This window comes from Falco naumanni, chromosome 1 (assembly GCF_017639655.2).
Source record: "Falco naumanni isolate bFalNau1 chromosome 1, bFalNau1.pat, whole genome shotgun sequence".
Classification (NCBI taxonomy): domain Eukaryota; kingdom Metazoa; phylum Chordata; class Aves; order Falconiformes; family Falconidae; genus Falco; species Falco naumanni.
In genome coordinates, this window is record NC_054054.1 from 69,459,836 (window position 1) to 69,483,162 (window position 23,327).

Sequence of the window (23,327 nt, forward strand, 5' to 3'; positions counted from 1 at the left end):
TCATGTGTGCCTTAGTACAAAGCCAAAATTAAACATTTGAATGTTTTCCTGTACAAAGTGCAGTATTTTGGACTGATGACACTTTCCCCAGGAGAAATGTTCAGCTCCCCTTGTTACCTTGTGAGTCAGAGAGGACTGGAGATAACTATTACTTTTATTTTCTGTAATAACTTTAAAATACCAGTTGGATTATTACATCTCCAGTTGTTGAAGTTACTCCAGTAGTAACAAAAAAAAAATCCAATTCAGTGTCTCCATTACCACAAGAGGATTTTCATCAGGATGAGCAGTTGCTTTAAGTTCAACCTGAGTATATGGCTTAAAGATAGGTATTTGTAGCTGCTGTTTTATGCTGTGGAACAGAGAAGAAAAAAATTACAGTAGGGGCTGTCATTACTGTAGGAGTTACTGTACTGGACAGAGAACAATAGTATTTCTAGTGAGCTTTCCTTCTAACTTACAGGTGGAGTGGTGCAGCTAGGCAAGAGAATAGTACTAGTTTGATGCAGCCTTAAAGAAAAAGCACTTTAAAAGAGTATTGGAAAAATAAATTTCAAACCGCAATTCTCTCTTGACTACACTTCAGCAATTTTTTGTGATGATTCTGCTACCTAAACACCGGCGCATTTACTTTTCACCATTTTGCCTTTTAGTATCGGTCAAGTTCTCAAGAACAAGTTTGAGGTGCAGGTTTGACCATGGACAGCAGGAGTTAACAATATAGCTCCTTGGAAAAAGAGTTTTCTAACACCTTTTCAACAAAACTTCTTTGGACTCAAAATTCTTACCAGGAAAACTTCTCAACTTCAGAATGAGTTACTCATTACTAGCCAGTAGGAGATAAAACAAGTACTGGTCTAGTAATTAAGTTAGTATAAGTGGCTGTTGTACTTTCTGCTTGTACAGAGCTCAGAGCAGGGATTTGAACTTGCCTCCTTGAGAAGCTTCTTTGGTCTTAAGCTGTTGGCTGTTCTGGGAACATGCACATCTCAGAATACTGAGAAATTTTTCATACCTAAATCTAAAAATTTAAAAAGGTAATTTGGTGCTTACAAATCCTTTCCTAGGAGCTTGGTTAGCTCAAAGCCTTCATGTTTTTGAAAGCAACTTTTGTTAGTGCTATGGTATTTAAAGTGTATAGTAAGAATGTAGCTGTAGAATGTCCTAGCTTAATCCCACAACCACTAGTAAAAAATACTACTCAGGGCCCTCAGATGCGTTAATGACTGAAATTTGATAAAGTGTATGTGTTGATTCACAGATGCAGTTAATATTTTTGCTATTACGTCCTCAGTAATCCTCATGTTACTTGTCCTCAGTATGAGGATGAGTTACTCGGTGTCAGTCCATTGGCTGTTTGATGGTTTGTTCTTTTCCCATTGAGCCAGCCTGTTCTCAGAAAGCTGATGTTTTTATTAATATTAGTAGTTTAGTGGTTAGAGTAATTGTAATTGCAGATCAGCTGGTAACTGATAATTCTTTTCTCTTTTGACAGACCTGGGAAGATCCGAACCATACAGATAACATTACAGGATGTTGTGGGGATAATGATCCTATTGATGTTTGTGAAATAGGTTCAAAGGTTTGTCTTCATCAGGATTAATTTAATTTGTCAATGTTAATTTAAGAATTTGGGAACCACTTCTGGAAGGAGTTGGGCGGATGGAAAACAAGGAGAGGTAGTAATAGTCTCAGGGGATAACAGAAGTATGAAGAGAGGATCTCAGGAGGGAATAGGTAAGAAAATGGTGGACTTTTTAAAAAGGAGAGAAAAAAAGCAGGATTTGGTAAAGTCTGTGTACTGGAAAAAAGGGAAAATAAGAGAACATCACCCTGAAGTTCTGTGGCTGGATGGTGAGTTTGGGGTGAAGGAGGAGTAGTTTAAGATTTCTGGGGAAGGAAAAGATTTCTTTTTTTTCCCCCTTGTTAGCAGTACGGAGCTAGGAATAGGTTTCTGAAAGATGAAGTAGTATGGTAGTGTCTCATGCACAAAAAATTACAAGGTCAGAACCACAAAGGAGGTGAGTTTGAGTTTTCTCATAGGTGCAGACAAAAGTAGATCCCTCTTGCCTAGACAAGACAGGAACCTGTTGCAGAGTTATGAGATACATAGTGGATAGATGAAAAAGAGGTGCAGCAAACACCATTATTAGGAGTAGTGGAAAGGTTTGGCTCACTGAAAGAAAATTTTATGTATCTGGAGGCAGCAAAGAATGGAGCAATCCTCTGTGGTATCGAAATGGGGGTTTAAAACGCATGAGTTTGGAAGAGGGATCTCTTGTGATATTTTAGGTAAGGGGAAATTTAATTGATGACCTCAATGAAGGTGGCTTTATTTGAGAAAAGGAACCTAAAACTTGAATTTTAAGGGATCCAGAAAGAGTTCTGAAGGGAGTATTAGCTGGTAGGGAGTAAGTTCCCCAAAAAAATGCAAAAAAGAGTTGTGCTGATATTTTTGGGGAAGGGGTGTGTGTTTATATGTATATATTTGAGTCAAATGTAAGGAACAGAAAGAGATAGACTAAGACCAGGAGTTGAGAAAGTAGAGATTCAAGAGGCAGGAAGGAGTTAAAAAATGAGTATGAGATACTTTTGAGTTGCAGTTTGGGGTGAACATCGAGAAGGTGTGGAAGAACTAGGGTAGAAGAGAAGGAAAATTCTTCTGGCTTGTTGTTTACTTAAATGCTGACTGGAGAATTGACTGTTGAAGAATAGCAGTGGTGGGAGAAAGGCTAGTAATGTTAAATACATGTGTACTGGGTTTACAGATCTATCTTGCAATTTTGTTAGCTGCGGGCTAAAAATGCAGCCTGTGAGGTGAAAGAGAAATTCTACTTAGTGTTTTCCAAATGTTTGTGAGATTATGTTCTGTTTCAGATTCGTTCTTCTGGTGAGATTGTTCAGGTGAAGGTCTTGGGTGTTTTAGCTCTTGTTGATGAAGGAGAGACAGATTGGAAGATAATTGCTATCAGTGCGGATGACCCAGAAGCTCAGAAAATCCACGGCAAGTATTTTTACCTTTCTTAATGCAAGTTACGTCAGTAGCTTGCACAGTAGAATGGTACCTGAGTTTAGACCACCCAGGCCAATAAAAGGCAGACATCAGAAAGGCAAGACTATTTTTTTGTTGTTTAAATCTGGTACTTCCTTCAAGTAGGTCATATGTGGTTTCATACTAAGCTTTTGAAAAAGATTGACTTGGATTTTCAGGAGAACCTGTCATGCAGAAAGTCTTTTGACTTCTGAAACACAACCACCTTAGAAAGTGACCTCTTAAAATTACAGGCTTATCTCCTGTGTAATTGTGCATATTTACCTACTCAGATTGTGTAGCACACTGCTGTTTTGCTTGTTGAAAGTGTTTGTTCCTTTCATACTTGCAGGCATTGCGTTGCATTCTGAAAAAGGCTGCACATTTCCAATGTTTTGTCACTTGTAACTGGGTTACTTCCAGGGTTTGTTACCTAGTATGGATGATTAACTTTCACCTTTTAGCTTGAAAATTTTGAAAGTAAACTGCTAATGCAGCTCACCCTAATATCAGCCTTGATGATGACTAGCAGTGCAGGGGGAAATATCCTTTCCAGACTGGTCCTCCTTGTGACCATGCTTTTGGTATCCAAATAGAATTCAAGTACTAAAATGTATGCGAGTAGCATGTGAGGTGGAGTTCTGCTTGCAGATTCCCATGAGAAGATGATACAGATGTGTTAAAACTGCAGGGAGTTAAGTTTTTACAGCACAGGTAAAGTGCAGCTTCTCTCTAAATAAATGGAGGTTCCCTTCCTCAAACACAGTGTTATTGGGAATCATGAGAATTAAGTGAGGAGGTTTGTGTAAGACAGTGATTGTTGTGAGACCAAAAACCGTATGTCATCAGGTATGTATGATCAGAGCCTGCCCTTCATTGGTAGGGAGCACTAAGGCACAGAGTGGCCTTCCTGTAAGAATAGGGCATAGGGCTATCCAGTGGTTTTGTAAGTAATTATTGCCATTGAGGCTTTTTCCTGATTTCTGAATGTAAAGCAAGTATATCACTGGGCTGGCCCTTCATTCTCAAGTTCTCTTGCAGGTTGCTTTCATGTGGAGAATGCTTGGCTTGTGGGGGAAGAAGGGGATAAGAGGAAATGAGGAAAAGGAAACTCTTGGGTTGATGTTGATTAAAATAATTGGACAGATTAATTACTACATAGTGTTTATGACTTGACTTTGACAGATATTAAGAAGTTCTGCTTAAGGAAATAGTAATAGTTTGCTGTTAATCTTAGTATCAGTTTGAGCCTCTGTAATGTGCAGTAAAATGCAATATAAGTGTCAGTAGTTAAAAGACAAGTAATTAGCACTTTATTTCTATACATTGTTCTGTTTAACTCTTACCCTTTTTCCTTAACAATTTCTGCAACAGTTTTATCAGAAAAGCTGGTGAGAGAATTTAAAAGGAGTTCACTAACTAGGGACAAAATTGGGACAGTTTATGCCACTGGGTTAAGTAACTATTTGAAAGCCCTCTGTTTTGTTTTGGTTTGGTTTTTCAGGTAATGACTGATTGGTCAGCTGTGTTACAGCTTTAGTTTGTTTGGGAGGGGAGTAAGAGTTTTAGTCTTGTTTTAACAAAAAAGAAAAAAGGCAGGGGGGAATGCATAAACCATTGTCTGTAGTTGATTCCTGTGTACATCCTTTCTTATCAGAGAAAGGTGCAAAACTTCAAGAGGAGAACTGTTCTTCTGAGGTTCAGAGAAGTACAGAAATATGTATGCAATTTAATATGATTTCTCTTTGTGATTGGAGTTGCAGTCCAGGATTTACAAAAGAAAAGAAAAAGGAGTGGGGGAAAAAAAGCCCCCATCTGCTTTCACAAAACATGACTAGCTTTGCAGTGTTTAACAGCAATCCTTCTTCAGTCTGAAAACAAACAAATCTGTTGGAGTAGGCAGTACAATATGTCCTTTTATACTTGTTTTCCCCCCTTCCCAAATATGTTAATTATTTCAGCATAAAGGGATAGCAGCTACAGATAAAACTGGTATCTCCCTCAGTAATTGATGTGCTGCTGTGTTATGGTGGTGGCCTCCTAGGGAAAGATGAGAGAAGTGTTGCCTTCTAAGTCTGCCCAGTAATTTTTATATCGTTTGTTAAACGTTTTGAATTGGACTGAGAATCATCACATTTGCTTTCAGCTGAGTATGTGCACAGCCCCCAGTGAACATTTGGAAAAGATAATTCCAAGACACCAGAGCGGTGATTACTTGCAAACCCCATCCTGAGCCCGCAGAGTGTGTTAACTCTTCTTGCTGCTTTAAGCACACCCCAGGTACTCTGTATATTCTCCTTCTGGGATTGTGATCGTTCTCATAAGTGCAATTGATTTTTTTGAGACTTCACAGAACTTAAAACTGAGCAGTCCCAACTTCTGAACAGTTCTCATTGTTTATTCATAGCACTCCACTGTACTGTGTCCTGCAGGCATTTATTGATAAATACTGGTTTAAATTGGAAACCCTGCCTAGAACTCTCTCTTTCACACAGAGCAATGAGAAACTCTAGTTTATAGTGACAATACCCAGGAATAGTAAGCAGTGCTTGGCACCTGTTCGACTGGGAACTGTGTCATCCATGGGAATAGCAAGGGTTTAGTGTCTTTTTGGACTGACTTGTGAAGGTAATCTGTTTGAAATTATAGTGCTTAATACTGGTGGGCGTGGGGATAATCTCACTCCGAATACAAGATGTATGTCAGATGCAAGTATCTATGACAGAGTTTCTTTATGTCAGTGAGATCTGTCTTTGTGGCAACCTGAAAACCACTGTGGTGTGTTTCTGCTCAGGCAGTTGCAAGGTAGATGGCCGTTAGCAGGCCAGTAAAGCTTCAGATCAAGCAAGTGTGGGAAATGGCCTAATAGCTCCCTGCACACTCAAACACTAAATATTGGTGGTGTAATAGGCCTGGCTGTGTTTTTGCTGCTGTTGTTGCTTTTTGTTTGTGTTTTTTTTTTTTTTTTGTAAAATACTAGCCATGAGAAGCAACAAATTCTTGGACTGGAAAGGCTGCTTGTCTGCTTATGTCATAATTTGGATAGAATTTAATGTATTGAAATTCACATACATACTTGATGTGCTTTACAATGTTTGGCTTAGAAAGGATGAGCATCTTCCGTGCTGCAGTTTGGTCTAAATGTATATGGCATCTTCACGTTGGACAAGAGGTTTTGAATATCACTGGCAATTGAAACAGGAAGTGTGTTTGAAACACCTTATGAAAAGTACAGCTCTCAAAAGGTCATCTTACCTTCCCTGAGCAAATTGGATGAATAATGGATGGCATTTTGGAGGTGTTTTACTGGCCTGGAATCTCAGTAGCCATTTTTTGCTGTTGCTTACTGGAAAGATGTCTGGTTGTATTCTGCAGCAGTTGGTGAAGTCTGCCGGCTTTCTTGCACTATCATTTGCTGGCACTGGTATAGTTAACTGTGCTATCTTGTCATGCTTCTTTTCCAGCATGCAACTTGAGATTGGCTTTGTGAATTGAGTGATCAAACCCTAAATGGCAAAACCAAAGCATATGGCATACTTTGTACCATATATTTTTATAGATCCTTGCATGAGAGTGTATTTATATGCATAGAAGCAGAGAGGCCCTGAAAACCTTTGTTGTGGATTTGTGTAAGCATTCAATATAAAGAAATTAATTATCTGTACTGAGGCTCCCCTCCTACCCCCTCACACCAGTCTGCACAAAATATACCAAATGCCTTTATATGGAATGTTGCTGCTGCTTCCTGTAAATGTTTATAAGATGTTATTAAAAACATATGTCCTCTCTTCCCAGAGACCTTGTTTAGAAAGCTTGCTGCAAGCATGTTGTTTTAGCTTTGCTTGCAAGAAGCAGCATCTGTTGTACTAAAAACGGTAGTTTGGTACAAATGCTTTTGTTGCTGTCTTGCAAAGCCAGATAGAATTGGGATCTGCGTTTGCATTGGCTCGCTCTATTGACAAGAGAGCTAGCAGTGGTTGTTTGTGCCAGCCTTCAGAGATTTTTCCTTATTGAGACTAAACTGCACACTTAATGTGATTAGCTATCTTTTTTTTTTTTTTTTTTTTAAACCCTTGGTGCTTAACTTTGGTGCCCAGAAAAATGTGACCTGTGGTTGTATGTAGGCAGTATAAAGACGTTACCACCTAGAGCCTAGTGGGTACCTGCTGATAATATACCTGCAAGAGCTGCTTGTGGGGATGAAACTGCATTAGGCCAGGTGCGTGCTTGCTACTCCCATACTTGCTAAGCCCTTTTTGACATCAGTGTGAGTACGTAGTTGTGAGGGAAGGTAAGCAGTCAGGGTCAGAAGAAAGTGTCTTAAGAGCGTCTACTGTGGGAAAGACATTTAAGTGTTTTTTGGTGTGTTTTTGTTGTTGTTTGTTTGGTTTAAATCATATATCACTGTACTGCTTATCACGATCTATTATTTTACCTTTCTTTACTTAGTCTTTTGTTCTCCAAGTATATTTTTCTCCTTCTCCCCCTGATATCCAAAAGATGCTGTTTGGATTTCAGAACGGAGGGCAAGCTGTCTTTCAAGCTTTTCTATGGCAGCTTGTAAGGAACTGAAGACATGGCTGTTGTGGATGTGAGAGCTCCTGTTTTCCTTATATTTTGTGCTTCGTGCTGACTGCACAGCAACAGGATCAATTTATTCTTGCGCACACACACATACACGTTTTTCCTGCTGCTTGCCCCCAAGCAATGCATTATAATACAGATGTTTTGGTTGTGTTTTTTTTTTTCTTTCAACCATTTAAGCTTCATATGGTGCCCAGTAGCTGTCCTTCATAATAAAGAATAGTGAAGTGAAGCATGGGGATGAAGGAAAGTAACTTGCAAGGACCAAGGAAAGAAAAGTAACCGCTGTCCCCCTTCTTAAGTCCTCAAAAGAGAATATACAGCAGCCAGTACTTTAGGGGGCATATAATGCTGTAGCCTGTTTCTGTGTAGTCATTGTACCTAGGCAAGGTATCTTCCAGTAGAGAATGTGAAATTCGGAGACATAATTCTGTCTATGAAGGGTGGTCATCCCTGTCTTAAGGAGGTAAGGAAAGGCTGCCCCAAAGCCTATTCTAATATTTGAGTCCTTTAAAGAAATAAAACCAAGGCCTGTAAATAAGGAACAACAGGTGGGGAGGGGCCCAGGTGTCAGTTTGTAGACAGACACTTTTGGTGAATGGTTTTTATGGGAATAGGAGACAAATAACCAAGTAGGAGGAGTGGAGAAGCAGAGTTAGGAGAGAAATTTGCTGGAACAGGAACCAGAAGAAAGTACCGGCAGTCTGAGAAAGTATTTAAGTAGTGTCTAGAGATGGAGGTCTGGGGTTCATTCACTGCTGGAAGCCAAGGAAGTTGCTGCAGCAGCCTAGTTTGCTTTACAGACCTGAGGAGATACTGTCTCTTCCAACAAGTACTAGAACTTGTGAGTTCAAACCTCGCAAGAGGAGGAGATTACAAGGGCTCAAGATGGGAGAATGGTCCCACACTTGGAGTGAACAGGATGATACACTGTAGCCCTGAAACCAGTTTGAATTGGAGCTGCAGTTTTATTAGTGCCCAAATGAAGCATCCAACCAAGTCCCCACCCTTTTCTAAATCTTTTCTTCTTGGTTGGTCTCACCCACCCATCCCAGTGAAAGACTTCTTGTACTCTTAAAACATGTATTCAGCTAGAAGTCCTGCCTCTAGCATAGCCTTATGTGCCCTTGCTTTTTTCTGGGATTCTGCCAATGAAACTCCCTAATCTTCTACAGGCAGATGGCCAGCAGCCAAGTGCAAAATGTGTTTTACTTCTGAGTCCATAAACACGTAGCCCTATTAAGTGTGTGCAGAAGCAAAAATTTACATAAGGTTCTTCAAAGTTTTATGTTTTATTCCTTGGGTAGTGTGTGATCCAGTGGAATTTGGGAGTGGCATCTATGAGATGCCTATGAACACTCGGCTTATCTTCTCACATAGGTTTGGTCACACAGTTCTGTCCATGTGTCATCTCTCTTGGTGGTCTACAGGGAATTGCGTTGTCTGTAGCACAAGGCTTGTTCCCTTCTCATACTGTCCTTTTTAGAAATACTTGAATGTCTTTGTTCAGGTTCACAGCCTAGATCTTTAAAAAGACATTTAGGCACTCAAAGATGGAAAGCACAGGACTAGGTGTCAATTTTGAAGACTAAGCACTCTGAAAATCTGGTTTAGAGGACTGGATAGACAGAAGAGTATCTGCTAGGAATCACTGCCAACCAGGAGATGTCAGTTAGTGAGGCATATCTATGGCAGAAGAGAATGAAGTAACCAAGCAGTACTGAGAGAGAGCAAGAGGGAATTGAGAAGGGAGAAATCAGCAACTGACTTGCAAAAACCCCAGAAAAAGAGAATAACACCATGGGAAGTGGGCTAAGTGAAGTTATGAAAGAGCTGGAAGACTGCATGCAAAGTACAGCAATAAAAAGTCAGCTCCCATTTCCATTGGAAGTGACATTAGGAGGGAAATAGATGGAAAGAGAAGGATTACACCAGCTACAAAAAGTACTTTGCTTCCAGTAAGGACAAATTCCTTTATTATACCAAAATCAATTAAAATTGTGTTGAAGGCTTTTCCATGTAAACGTATTGCCAGAGAGTTAATTTGCCAAGGGGGTGATAGGACCACTTTGTTGCAAGTGACAGAACTGATGGTAGTCTACAGGACAACCTGGTAAAATTTGATAGGCGCAGCAGAAGTGAACATTTAAGATCATGAACTGCGCCTTTGCTATAGTAGTATAGCCCTTGAGCAGAATTACTGTGTGACTGTTTAATCTCTCTGTACCCACTGTGGCAGTGTTCATCTCTGCCTCCCAAGGGTGTCCTGCAAATGGCATGCATTCCTCTTTGTGTCCCGTTCCATCTTTGCACAGTAGGATTATAGAGGTAAAGGCAGAATTGACTTATCACTGTGAGTATGCAGATATCATGGGGTTATCAGTAGAGTTAGTGTTTAGTGCTCCTGGCACATATCTGTCTTGTATCTAATGGGCTGAATCTGGAAGTAATGTGAGCAAAGGGATGCCTTTAAGGTAATTTTGAGAAGTCAAGCCTGTATTTTGTTTTGAGGTGCTGGTTTAAAAATCCGTATGTTGAAATTGTTTTTACTAGCTATTCTTTCATTATCAAGAAATGCTTTTAGTCCCTGCAGTTGCTGGGGAAAACAATTACCTCACTGAATAATCTTAAGTATTGCAAGAGATACGTATTGAGATGAAAGCCTATAAATATAGAATTTTCTTCTTCTCCTGTCAGAAGTATGGTCCTTTTAATCATTGTCCCTTTGGGCCTTCATTAACGAAGGGCAGGAGGCAACTGGTTTACCTGTTCAGCGTGGTCGTGAAAGCGTAAGATACCAACTATGGGCATCTGATGTAATGAAGTGAAGTTCCGCAATGACTTTGAAAGTGCTCAGTGAAATCAAATTGTTAGCAGATCCTTTATGAGACTTTAAAAAATGAATGTTACAAAAACTGTGAGTAAAAATGACCAGTCCTTTTTTTTTCCTTTTTTTTTTTTCTTTTTAATTTACAGATATTGACGATGTTAAGAAGCACAAGCCAGGTTATCTTGAGGCTACAGTTGACTGGTTCAGATTATATAAAGTCCCTGATGGTAAACCGGAAAATCAGTTTGCTTTTAATGGAGAATTTAAAGACAAGGTGAAGATAATCCAAAACTAAAGATGCATCATTCTGTCATGTAGCCTCTTTAATACATCATAGACTTTTTGGAATTGTAAAGGATGAGGTTTAACAAAAAGAATTTTTATAGGAGGGATCTTTGAAAAAGATTTATTAGGCTAGGAATAAATAATCTTTGCTGCCTTCCATTTTATTCAGGGAAAATGCATAGTTTATTAACGGAAGTCAGTAAAAAGCCAAACAAAACCAAAACATTCAGTCCTAATCCTGATGAGACTTACACACTTATCTGTGCATTTGTAGGTTTCTTCACAGCATTTTCATTCTTACTGTCAGAGGAATGAACAAATAGTCTTTTCAGGTATTTTTTCAGTCCTGATTTGATAAATTTTCCTGACAATTTTTTTAAGGCCATGCCATTTAAGGCAGACAATGGGTTGCAGATTTTTTCATATTTGGTATTTGCTCAAGGTATACTTCTTCCTGGTAGTTCTATGTGAAAACATTTGAACTGGTTTTGGCTTGAAGGCTGAAAAAATATTTTCTCTTTTTTTAGAAAATGAATGGTGTTTTCAACTACCTACAGTAAAAATGGCCAGGGTTTGAAAGGAGAGTGGACCTGGGAATAGACCTCACTGAAGAAAATACCTGGATTTTTCCAGAGGAAATTGGGTGTGATTTGAGTAAAAGTGATTTGAAAATCATGTATTGCACACTCTCTGTAGACTATTTTTGGCAAAAGTGTCACAGGTTCCTGTGGAATGATGCCCGTGTGTCAGCTAGTTCAGCCTTGCAGTGTGCTGTCAAAGTTATAAAATGCCTTCTAACCAGCACAGGCAACTTACATGTTTTGTCTGATTAAAGAGATGCTCTGACTCCCCTCTGCACTAGAACTGTCTTTTAAATCAATCCAGTGTAGAGTTGTAAGGCTTGATAACCTCATCTCTCTCCCCTGTTCTCTCAGGAACTGCTTTTAGAAATTGCCCTGCTCTGTAACGCAGAGTGTCACTCTGTAGTGACAGTTTAACGGTATATCCCTGTCAGGCCATTGGAGTTCAGGCTTGAGGCACTAAATGCCCCAGGATAGCCGGTGTGGAGCACTTGAATAATTCTCCAACATTTCTAGAGATCCAGAATGTGGGGCGGCAGCTGTTGGCTATGCTCCAGCAGCTCTGGTGAAGTTCACAATGTTCCAGTGGCATTTTGCCAAGTCTCTCCTTCTTAGGAAGTGTGCATGTTCTGTTGGCAGCTTTTTGCAAGCCAGTCTAGATATCATCATCTGGACAGCAAGGGCTTATTTTATTTTATTTTTTAAAAAACTTTCTCATCCCTACCATGCCCCCAATATTACTTTTGTTTAAAACAAACAAAAACTGTTAAGCAGCTGACATGTTACGTTGTTGCAAATGCTTAAGTATATGATTGGGCAATTAATGAAGTAAATGCAAATTTTGTCACTAGAGGGGAAACCTTAACTCTGACCTTGATGTGTATGTGTGACAGAGGAGTCGTAGCTGACACTTTGTCCCATTTAGGACCCGGTACAGTTTTCTACAACTGTAGGTGTCTGCTTAGCATCTAGTGCTGATTTATTTGTGCAGCCTTCATGTTTTCTGGCTGTGGACCAAGGGAAAGTCCTGAATGTGTTGCCACTGTATTTGACAGATAGTGAAGTTTGTTTCTTTTCATAAAAAGGGTGTTATATTTTACAGAAATCTAATGAGGCCTTGAAGGAGGGCCCTTAAAAAAAAACAGATGAAAAGTATGTTTTACTAAACTAGTTCTGTGACTTTTTTCTGTTTAATAGCATTTTAATGCATAAAACTTTTCCTTGATGTAAACTAGGATTTTGCTGTTGAAATTATTAAATCCACCCATGAACACTGGAAAGCTTTGCTTCATAAGAAAGCTGAGGGAGGTACTATTAAGTGGTAAGTGTCCAGTCATGTCTTTTCTTCTTTGTCTTTTGCTAGTGCTGGTGGTATTCTACGTGTGGCAGCTGTGCATGAGCTGCTTAGAATTTTTACTTTGAGATGACAGAAATACTCGTGGTTTTGATAATTGATAATAGACTATGGTTGACTAATTGCACCTTGTATGATAATGACTTACTGGTAAGTGGTTCCAAAAACATATTGATCATATAAAAGTGATATAGATTAACTTTAGGAAAATGGCTCCAGAGTGTGTGTTCAGTATCATTTTGGGAGAATCTTGGTATTCTGTGTAAATCCTCTTGTCACTGTTTATTCCATCCTCCAGTGCTGCATTGCTGTGCTGCAAAATTCTTTAGCAGCTTAGCATTCCATATTTTTTAGTTGTTGTCTGGAATGAGAGAGCCAAATTACTGTTTTTTATTAGCCTTTGGCCTGATCTAAATTAAAATGGACTTTACTAAGCTTTCTGGAGTGGTTTGCATTGGCAATTCTGGCATCAGAGGGCCTGAAAAGTAGGCAGGTATCTTCGCCTGGTGCTTTCCAAGAACAGTAGATTGCCTACCGTTAGCTGAAACCAGAGGGCAAAGGCTGTGGGGAAAGGTGTGCTCAGATAGTTGCTGTTGTCTTCTACTTTATTGGGAAAAAGTGACTTTCTTTTTCTTGGAGCTGTTTGAACACCGTAGCAGTTGGCCAGGTCGGTAGTTCTGTTTTAGCATGATAGAAATACGGTAGGATAATATTAAAATTTTGGTCTTGATTATTTCAGAAGTGCTTTGAGGTTCATGTTGGCAAAATTAAAAAATAATTAAAATTGCAGTCTTACTTTGAGGAATTGAACTTGTTGCTGTTTACTCTTTAGGACTTTCAAAACTCATGACCAAATTCATTTTTGGTGTGAAAGGCTGGATATCTATAGGGAAAGATCTCTGCAAAGTACTTGGTCCCAGAATTTGCTCTCTGGAAGCAGTACAGGTGTCTGCTGCTTTATGTAGGAGCAGAATTTTGACTTGTGTTTTTTCTTCCTCCTTGCTACATACTGCAGGCAGGTTACTGCAAACCAGGGGTGATCTGCCACAGAATCTGCCTGTCCTTCAAGGCATAAGAGACGGGGATATTCACGCTGTTTGTGCTAGCCATCTAGGTGTTTTTTCAATTCCCTCAGGAAGTGCCAGTTTATCTCTATTGACTTTGTGGGGGGATTTAGTTTAACTGTGGTCCCCTGAACCGTACCCAAGTTAGCTGCTAAAAGCTCTGAGTGTGAGCACTGCTTGTATTCATATAGAACATAGAGCCTAAACCCCCCCTCAAATCCAAAGAAACAAAGAACACCCCTCCACACCCCTGCTCTCTTCCAGCATTACTGGTTACTTTTATGTTTTTTACTTCCTCATTTCTTGCAGATACACATTTCTGAGCTCTATATGTGAAGGTGTTTTTTTCCATAGGTACTTAATAGTGTGTGTGTGTGTCTCTTTTCCACTGATTGATAAAATGTGTATTTAATTTTGTTTTTCCAGCACAAATGTTCTGGTGAATGGCAGTCCGTTTTGTTGCAGCGAAGAGGATGCCCGAATGATTGTGCAGTCGGTAAGGATAATCTGTACTTTTTTCCTCCCCCCGCTTTTTTTTTTTAAGTGATTAATAGGAAAAGAAGATTAAGAGCTCCAAAACTGAAAGGAAGTAGCTAAACTGAAATGGTCCTTAAATAAAAATTTTAGGCATAAAGTAAAAGGAAGAGCACAAAGGTTGTGGGGGAAATGTAAGCATTATAAAACAAATCTTTCATTGCAGTGGTCCAATTGTGCTTTCTGGCAGGTTCATTGCTGTTCTGGTGGGGGTTTTTTGTTTTGTCTTTTTTTCTCCCTCTGCAGTGCTGTTTCTTCTGATCCTGAATAGCAAGATGGACTGCTATTTGTATCTAGCCTGCTGTCTTCTCTGTCTCCCCTGTTGCCATGAGTTACCACCCAGTGTTAGAACTCATTGACTAGCTGACTGTAGTCCCTAATCACTAAAGGGATCCTTTGTTTGTCTACTTGCATAATTAAATGCATTGCTGTAAGAGAGGGGGATGCTTTTTTGAATGTTTCTTAAAGAATGCCTGTCATATTCTGAAAATTAACATAAAATGAAAACATGCAGGTTTCCTGTTCAGGCAAGAAAAATGTCCTGCAGGTCTGATGCTTTCATGTGCAAATGCTAGTGGAGAATTTCTTCCATTTTAAAATTTGCTAGTTTGGATGCCAGAAATTAAGCAAAGTTACCAGAAATTACATGGAGAAAAGAACCCCCAAGTATTACTCTTTTTTTTAATTATTATTATTATTCTTGTTTTTATTTTTAACATGTGCCATGATTGAGACTGTGCTCATGACCAAATGAGTGTGGCAGGTATTTTGCACATGTGCATGGCTGTCTGGGCAGCCAGTGTTTTGCCCCAGTAGTCACAGGAATTACGCAAGTTCAGGATGCCATTCACTGCCTGTGCAGGTAACATTCCAACAGCATTCCTAGTAAGAATGTGTTGTCCTTGGTGGTGTTTTGTCACAAGGAAGTAAAACTTGTCAGTTGCAAAGAAAACTTGGTTTAAGTCATAAAGAAGTGTCAAACCTAACTGGTTTTCCTATTCAGGTCTCTTGCTTTCAGGACTTCTTCAAAAGTGTCTTTATGATTGGCCTTATAAATGTTTATTAATTGGACTGTAAGTTTTAAATGAAAGAAAAACTCATTCTGGAATTCAGATATGTTTTCAGGCATGTCACTCACAGCTATAAAGCATATATTTACCTCCTCTGTTTTCAAATTTACAGTAACTTTTAGTAAGTGTTTAAATGCAATTAAAATTTGAAGTTCAGATGTATTTGGATGATGGCAAACCTGCAAAGGAGTATTTCCTTTTGCTTTCTGTGCTGTTTCTACTTTGAAGCATGTAGGGTAAATAATTATCTGTTTAAATCAGCAGTATCCATTATTTTGTCTTCTAATAACAAATAAAACTTCCTGGGTTTTGGGGTGGAGGTTAGTAAAAACAAGTTCATAAAATATATTGTATCAAACTTTAATTTTTTTTATTTTGAGCACTTGCATTCTTATCAGGTATTATCACTTTCTGGCTTTTAAGTGATACTGGTTTTGGGAAGTTGTCATCACTCCTTTCCATCATTCTTTTTCAGTTCGAAGTATTTTAATTGTGTCTTTGTAGGGTACTACCGCTTGGTGCTTTTTGGGCAGGGAGAAGAGGCAATACTCTTTTAAATACTGTTCATACTGCGTGCAATTACCAATCTACGATAAATAAAAAAAGTAAAATGCTCTTGAAATATGAATGGTGCACACTCTAAATATAAGCAGGGAGGTTGACCTGCATGTTTTAAGCACGTATCTTTTCGTCTAGTGTGCTACACTGCCTGCTTTGGTTATTAGTTTGAAAGAGATGAACACCTGAAGTGAAAGTACATGAGTGTTGGCTACAGAATCTTAATGGCTGGTGGTAATTTTAAATGAAAGTTGCCTGTGTCTGTCTGGGTGGGTTTTTTGTGTTTTTTGTTTTTATGAACTAAAAGTAGATACATTTTCTTCTAATTTATGTCCATCTATTAACTTCTGGATTGAAAACAGAAGAATGAAAGCTGAGGTAGGGATTTTGTGTGCAAGAACAGTGAGAAATGTATTTCAGCGACTGCAAAATTTCTGAGCTACTTGTGCAGTGAGAGCTGGTACCCTACAATTCTGTCTCCTGGGTCAGACTCAAATACGGAATTTTTGACTGGGTGATAATTGCCTTCAATCAGGTATATCGAGTTGTTATAAAAAAACCCACCAAACAAACACCAAAACCACAAACCTCAACCAAAAAAATACCCCCAAAAAACCCCACCAAAGGAAAACTTGGTACTGCTATGAAAAAATTTTTATGGTGAGCGAGAGATCTATAAGAACCAAAAGGAAAACAAACAAATCCTACCAAATGCTTCCCAAATTGTGTACTAATCAAAATTTCATACAGATTTTGATTGGGTAATTCCCAAGATAGTCCTGTTGATTTCAGTAGATTTATTGTGCTATTGTTTGACCTTTCATTATTTTACAGATACAGGACTAGAATGTCTTGTCTCCGTTGGGGGAATTTACACTCCACTGAGTTCACTTCTACATGGTGGGCACGTGTACTGTCATCTGTATTGGTGGCAGACTAGGAATGATTCTATAGCTGGTCAAGTTGCCATGTCCTGACAATCCCAAAGAGATGAAAGATGATATGTGCATATGGGAACATATATGGAACATTTGAACCAGCCAGAATTACACCAGCCCCCTGCAACTACAAACCTAGTTGAGTTTTAACACTAGGTGGTGAAAAATTCTAGGGTTCTCCAGCCTTTGCAAATGGTTTGATATCTGTCTCGGCTCCACTGTTAGTGTATGTTGGAAACTGAAGCCAGGAGGAGCAGAGCTTTGTAGCTGAATGTGTTAGTGCCAAGATGTACTATTTATTTAAGGGTTTTAAGTGTTGTCATCTGTAAAACTGACCAGGACAGCCAAACTATTGTTTAACATTAATCCTTGAGAACTGCTTGCTCACTTGCTCTGTGAAGAAGCTACTGAGGACTTGGCAAATTGGAAAATCTCCAAGAAAATCTATATATAGTTAGTAGAGCAGTGGTTCTCAGACTTATCACATAATTTTTCCCTTTATAATACTGGAAAGTGAACTAGGAAAGCTTTGCTAGATGATGTCTCATCTGATAAAATGCAGAACAGTGTCTTGCAGGGGAAAACACTTGGCTCTTCCATATAATTTAAAAAAACCTCCCAACAAAATTTGCATCTGTATATCTAATGATGTGTTTTGAGTAATTCAGATAATTATATAATTATAATTAATATAATATAGAGATAATATAAGCAAGAAAAGTCTGCAAATTGCCTTTCTCCCTACATGTTCTGTGAGGGCATTTCCATTTGGGACTTAGTAGAGGCTGAATTTTCTGTTCAGTAGCCAGTTGTGAAACGGAAGATTGATTGGGTTTTTTAGTCTGGGATTTTGGTTTGTTTTAAATTATTTTGTTCGGGTTTTAAACTGTGTTCTAGATGGAAAGGGTTGTGTAACAAAAAGACTCCTGGTTCAGTGGGATGAGGTTGTGGTCTGTTTGTGGTGGGAAGGTACCGAGTTGTTACCTTAAACTTTCTAAGCAATTATCCCCAAAGTGGCAGGCACCTGCTTGTACATAGTGACGACTGGTTCTCCCTACCTTGTGGGATAAAGCTTTGGATTTGCTGGAAAGATAGGCGATGGTCTGGTGGTAAGGCCTGGAAGACCTGGATTATGTTTGTCATACTGCCACATCCCTTCAGATCAGTCGCTTAATCTCCTTGTGCAGGTGATTATCCTGGGTAAAATGGGAAAAAGGATATTGGTTTTCTTTTTCCTCCTCATGGGTTTTGACCCACTCTCAGTGGATTGAGCCCTCTGCGTGCTTAGAGGCAGGCAGGCTCGCGAGGGAATTTCACACCAATGGGGCTCAGTCCGAGAGCTGCACTGTGCTAAACCTGGCTCCGAGGTTTCTGGGTCTGCCTGCCTGCCTGCCAGGATACTGCAAAGTTTTCATTATTGTCATCACATGCCGTTAAAGCAGTGGCAGGAAGTGCCACCCTGTTGGTGTGAAAGACATGGGTGGTCACTGTGCAGCTTTGTTCTCCTGAAGCTTCAAACACCTGTAAATGCTGCCTTGGAGGTGGCTTCTTTTTTGCATGGTTCACCTCAGTGATTACTTGTGGGGTTATCTGCTGGGGTAAGTGGTTGTGTCATGGCAAAAGCCAGCATCCACCCTGGTTTTGCACTTCATTTGTGCGTGCAGGTGAGTGTTGCAGGATTACTTCTGCTGAGATGCTCTTTGCTTCTTTCCCATCAGTTATGTCATTTGGAAAACTTGTCAGAAGGGCGGTGGAGGATTGTTCTTATGCAAGTAACTAGCATCCTCATCGCGAGGCATGTTTCATCGAGCCAGTGTTAAAACTGGCTTTAGTTTTGTCCTTTAAGTTACAGGACAAGGCATACTGTGTAATACTGCAATTAAATCCTGGTGTATCCAGCTTTGAAATGTCAGACCTACATTTTAAAACAGTTTGTCACTTCACACAGAACTGAATCCTACTCTGTCAAAATGTAATTGTAAGAGAGTATAATCATATGTTTATTTATAAATGTTTGCATATATATAATGTAAAGTGTGTGTGTGTGTATAATCACATGCATACCTTATGCCGAAACTTGTATAGTAATGTAATTGGGAAGGCATTTTCACTCTTTAGTATGTAAACAGCAAATCCTGTTCTCATCAAAACGATATGGTAGGAGATTCCCCTTTAGGTAAGGTGTTAATGTGTCACTCGTTAGTGTGTGTGTTTTGTCATTTATGGGCAATTTGTACAGTAGTTGGGGGGAGTGGGCAGGGAGTCTGTAAGGTAGAACATTGTCCTGTGGGGGCAACAGTAAGTTCTGTTTGTGTTTAATACCTCTTGACTGTAGCAGTAAAATAGCTTTGAGTTTGGGTGTTACCTCTGAAACTTCAACCAAATACTGATACATTGGTTTGCTTTTTTCTTGTTTTTTTCTTTTTCTTCTTTTTAGGCACCCATGCATGTGAATGGAGATTCTGTTTCCCCAGAAGGTACCTTTTTCCCCAAATGCCATACAATTTCTCTAATCATTTGCTTTAAAAATCGACATAAAAATTGTCTTGTTAAAAAAGGTGGTTTTAATGCACATGAGAATGATATTTGTTATATCCTGTCAGACTTCTAATGCCTGTCCCCTGTTAAACAGAACATGAACAGAAATTCATGGGTGGTTTGTGGGAGATTACTTTTGAGTATGAGTTAAAGTATAGCCCACATAAAAAGATAAGACTAAACTTTTCTGTCACTGAAGAGGAACTGAGGAAGTGAGGAACTGAGGAGAGCAAGTGCATTATATTTGTCCTTTTTAAAGCAGAAAGGTTCCTTTGCCTTAGTTTTTGTCATTCCTCACAGTAGCTAACTAATCATTTAAACAGCTCCTTTTCCTAGAATGGACCATATTTGCTTTTCAGATGTAAGTTCTAAGGACAAAATTCTCTTTTCACTGTTATATGTTTTGTTAACTTGAAAATACTTCATGTTTTTCTTCAAGAAATAAGAATGAATCCTACATGTTCGTTTTTGTTAAAACTTAAGAAAAGATATTTCTACTGGCAGGAACTATAGGGAAGACATACGTGCTTTTTGAGATGGAGTGAGTTAATGGAAACACTAAGAGAAACTTAGTCATGAGTCAAGTTCCAGATTGTTTGCAAAGTAACATCTGGTGTAGTCCATGTCATGGGAAAGCAAGCTGCATTCCATTTGCCCTTATAGGGTATGCCAATAAATAGCATTTATTTACTGAAGCATTACATCTCAGACCTCTGACAGACAACTGAACATAATCTGTCTGATCTTTGATGTTTTCCAGGGACGGTCACATCAATGTTGTAACTTGTTGCAGGGTGGTTTCAGCCAAACTGTTAAAGTGAGCGGGTACTAGTCTGAGGCCATGCTTTGCACAGGCTGAGGACAGACCTCACCCAGAAGTACTGTTGTGGGAGAGGAGACAGCTGAGAGAGCAGGATGTTGTTTTTCAAGTGTTTGTGTACGGCCAGTTGTGTAGAACAAATGTCATTCTTTATGTGTATTTTATGTTTTAGTTGATTCCTGGCACTTTTTTCCCAAGTGATCGTCAAAGTGTTCTGAAGCTGCATCATCAAATCTTAAAGGCATCCCTTTTTTGAAGACAGGCAAAAGCACTAATTGTTGGGTTCCTGTTGAAACAACTCTTCAACTTGTGTAAGCCTTCTATCATGTAAATAAACATTGATATTAAAAAATTAGTGTTTCCTTTCTATGTCTGTCTTTGTACAGTGTGGAGCAGAGGGAAACTTGCTTGTTTGCAGTTCTGAGACTCAGAACTGCAGAACTGATCTTACCCACTCATGAAGTTTAGTATCAAATGAGGTAGGAGACAGGGTGTTTTCAACCTTGTTCTCTAGATACGGGAATAATGCATCAGGTGCATAGAAGACTGCGTAAATTTACATCTTAGGGCTTGCCTGGCCAGCCTGACTGTAATCCGTTTCAGGTGGACAATAAACTTTATGTAATAGGCCTAACAGTTTACCATGTTCTTTAATACACAGCTGGGTGCCTTTCCCTGACTTGTATACACTTTTGTGCCCAGTTCTTTCTGCGTGCTTTGTAAAGTTATGAGCAGACCATACTTGCCTTAGGAAAACCCAACCAAATACAACTTCATTCCAAAGAGTAATTCAACTAGGAAGGGCTAGTGTCATAACAATTGAAGTAAGGATGCATGTGTGCTCTCTCTACTACGTCCTGTTTTGATAACCTGTCTGTTTTGTCATACAGGAAGGACTTTCCTTATGGAAAGCTTCCATTTTTAGAGTTGTGTATGCCTAAAGGCTTTTGATAGCTTCTCATTCAGTGAATCAACATTAATAAAATGTATAGAACTGAGCTTTGTGTTTTCATGGTAAAAATATCTACCATTTTTTCTACTGCAGGTTTATATCTGGCCTGTCTGTACCCGTGGTGTTCATTAAAAACACCAAAAAAAGCTAGCTGTTAAGTAGAAAGAGATGAAATGATGATACAGACTGATAGCTTTATCCAGCTTGTTACTGAGAACAAAGGTGAGAGTTGTCTGCTTTGTATGATGACGGAAACAATATGTTAATATTGCTGATGCATGATGGAAATGGAAGATATAAAGAACTGGAAAAGTTAGGCTGTGGCTTGCAATAGAGGACTAATTTTTCCTTAGTAAAGTTATTAATAAGAAAGCTTTTGCCTGTGGGAATGGTTCTTTGATTTTAGGAGTTGATTTTCCTGGTTTAGAGACCTTCTGCTAGGATATTCTCTAGTGTATAAGCACCAGTCACTTGGGAGATCTCCATTAGGGCCTCGGCACTTGGGAGTAGATGGAGTTCTCCCATCTGCATAGAGTTTTATACAGTGTTTAGGAGTGGTATGAGAAATGCAATATAAACCTCAGATATTGTGGACTACTTTTTTTTTTTTTTTTTAGTCAAGCGATATGTTAACATCCAATGTACACTTAAAGTGCTGATTTACCGTACTTTATTTGAGATTTTAGAATTCGAAGAACATGCAGCATTATACTTACACATATAATGGCCTTTTTTAAAAATAAAGTGTTTCCGTAGTGTCTTGTGTTCATGTGTAGCCTCTCAGATTTCTCTGGTTAGAAGTGAGCTGTAGCAGAGCACAGAACAGCTGCTGTATTTGCCCATGTGGTGGTACATCTAGGAGGCCTTACTGTTTTGTAAAGTGCTTAGGGGCAGCTGGACAATGAAGCAAACTGTGTAAAATCAAGTTATCTTCCCTATACAGTGGTCACTGCTGTCCTTATCTTTTTGAGAGACAGAATGAAAAGCTGTACACATACGAAAAACAAATATTGTTTACGTGTGTATCTATGCTGAACATGCCAAGACTAGGTCAGAAGTTACTTCGTTCTTGCTTCAAATAATTTTAGTAGTGTTTTTTGATTTAAAACTGTATTGATGGCACATGGTTAGGAATTAAGGAGGAGTAATAAATTTTGAGATCAGATTAGATGCTGTGCAAGACGACAACAAATAGTACTTGGGAAAGCTGAAAATTGAAATTACGAGAAATGCCTAATATTATCCTAGATTTAAAAATGTTAAAATATTTATTACGTGTGGAGTATATAAACAGTTGACTGTCTTGTCTTCAGAGTATTTTCAGCACCTGTTTATGTATAGTTGCTAAAGTTTTTTCCCAAATGGGATAGAAAGATATACTGTTACCTATAGCCTTGCTGCTGAAATGTACTGAATGCTACTGATGTGGATTTCAGAAATGAAGTGTAATGAAATAGCTGTGGAGAGAATGTCTGCTAATAAGAGGATTAGGGAAATGGGACAGAGAAACTAGAATACATTTTTCAGATCTCCTAAGGAAAAACAAGTCTGTGCAATAAACATTTTTTATTTTATTTTGGCTCTTTTCACAGGCTAGGTCTTCTGTTTGTATTGTGTGCCTATATTGTTGTGTTTAAAATCGGTTTATTGTAGTGGGAGGCTTAGTGTAGCAGTGTCCACTTCTCAATAATTTTATGAAAATAATTTTCTTATATCTGATTCTAATATTTCCTGGAGAGATGTCTTGAAGAGAAATCATTTTTTTCTTTTTTTCCCCAGGAAATAAGTCCATCTTAACTGTATTTTCTGTGCTGAATATATAATACACATTATGTATATCTTCGAAGGATAACTTTGCATCTTGATTTCCTCTTCTTTTCTGTTTTGGAGAGAAAGTAGAGGTTACTTCTTTTCCCACCTCACTATTGTGATGGTGAAGTTTCTTTTTACATGTGTAAATCATCAGCTCCTGCTTAAAATAGTACCGTTTACTGCCATGGAGTCCACGCTTCAGTCCCTCCAGAGAAAATGGGGTTTGAGTTCTACTTACAGGGAAATAACGTTCATTATTTGGAATTCAAAGCATTGTGAAAATAGTATGCTGTTGTCACTGTTAGGATATTATTTTCATGCTGTTAGCAACAACGGGCATCCTCTGAACCCCCCCCAAAAGAATAAAAAGTAATTC

At 38.8% G+C, this 23,327-nt stretch overlaps 1 protein-coding gene across 1 annotated transcript in view; it reads left to right on the forward strand.

Annotated features, from left to right (window-relative positions):
- Positions 1-20,543, forward strand: part of PPA2 (inorganic pyrophosphatase 2) — a 36,163-nt gene extending 15,620 nt beyond the window's left edge. Inside the window, exons 6-12 of the mRNA XM_040598313.1 lie at positions 1,496-1,582; positions 2,878-3,004; positions 10,592-10,719; positions 12,547-12,632; positions 14,156-14,225; positions 19,267-19,306; positions 20,360-20,543. Of these exons, the coding sequence (XP_040454247.1) occupies positions 1,496-1,582; positions 2,878-3,004; positions 10,592-10,719; positions 12,547-12,632; positions 14,156-14,225; positions 19,267-19,306; positions 20,360-20,388 (567 nt within the window). The 3' untranslated portion in view covers positions 20,389-20,543. The remainder of the gene's footprint in view (positions 1-1,495; positions 1,583-2,877; positions 3,005-10,591; positions 10,720-12,546; positions 12,633-14,155; positions 14,226-19,266; positions 19,307-20,359) is intronic.
- Positions 20,544-23,327: the final 2,784 nt, after the last annotated feature.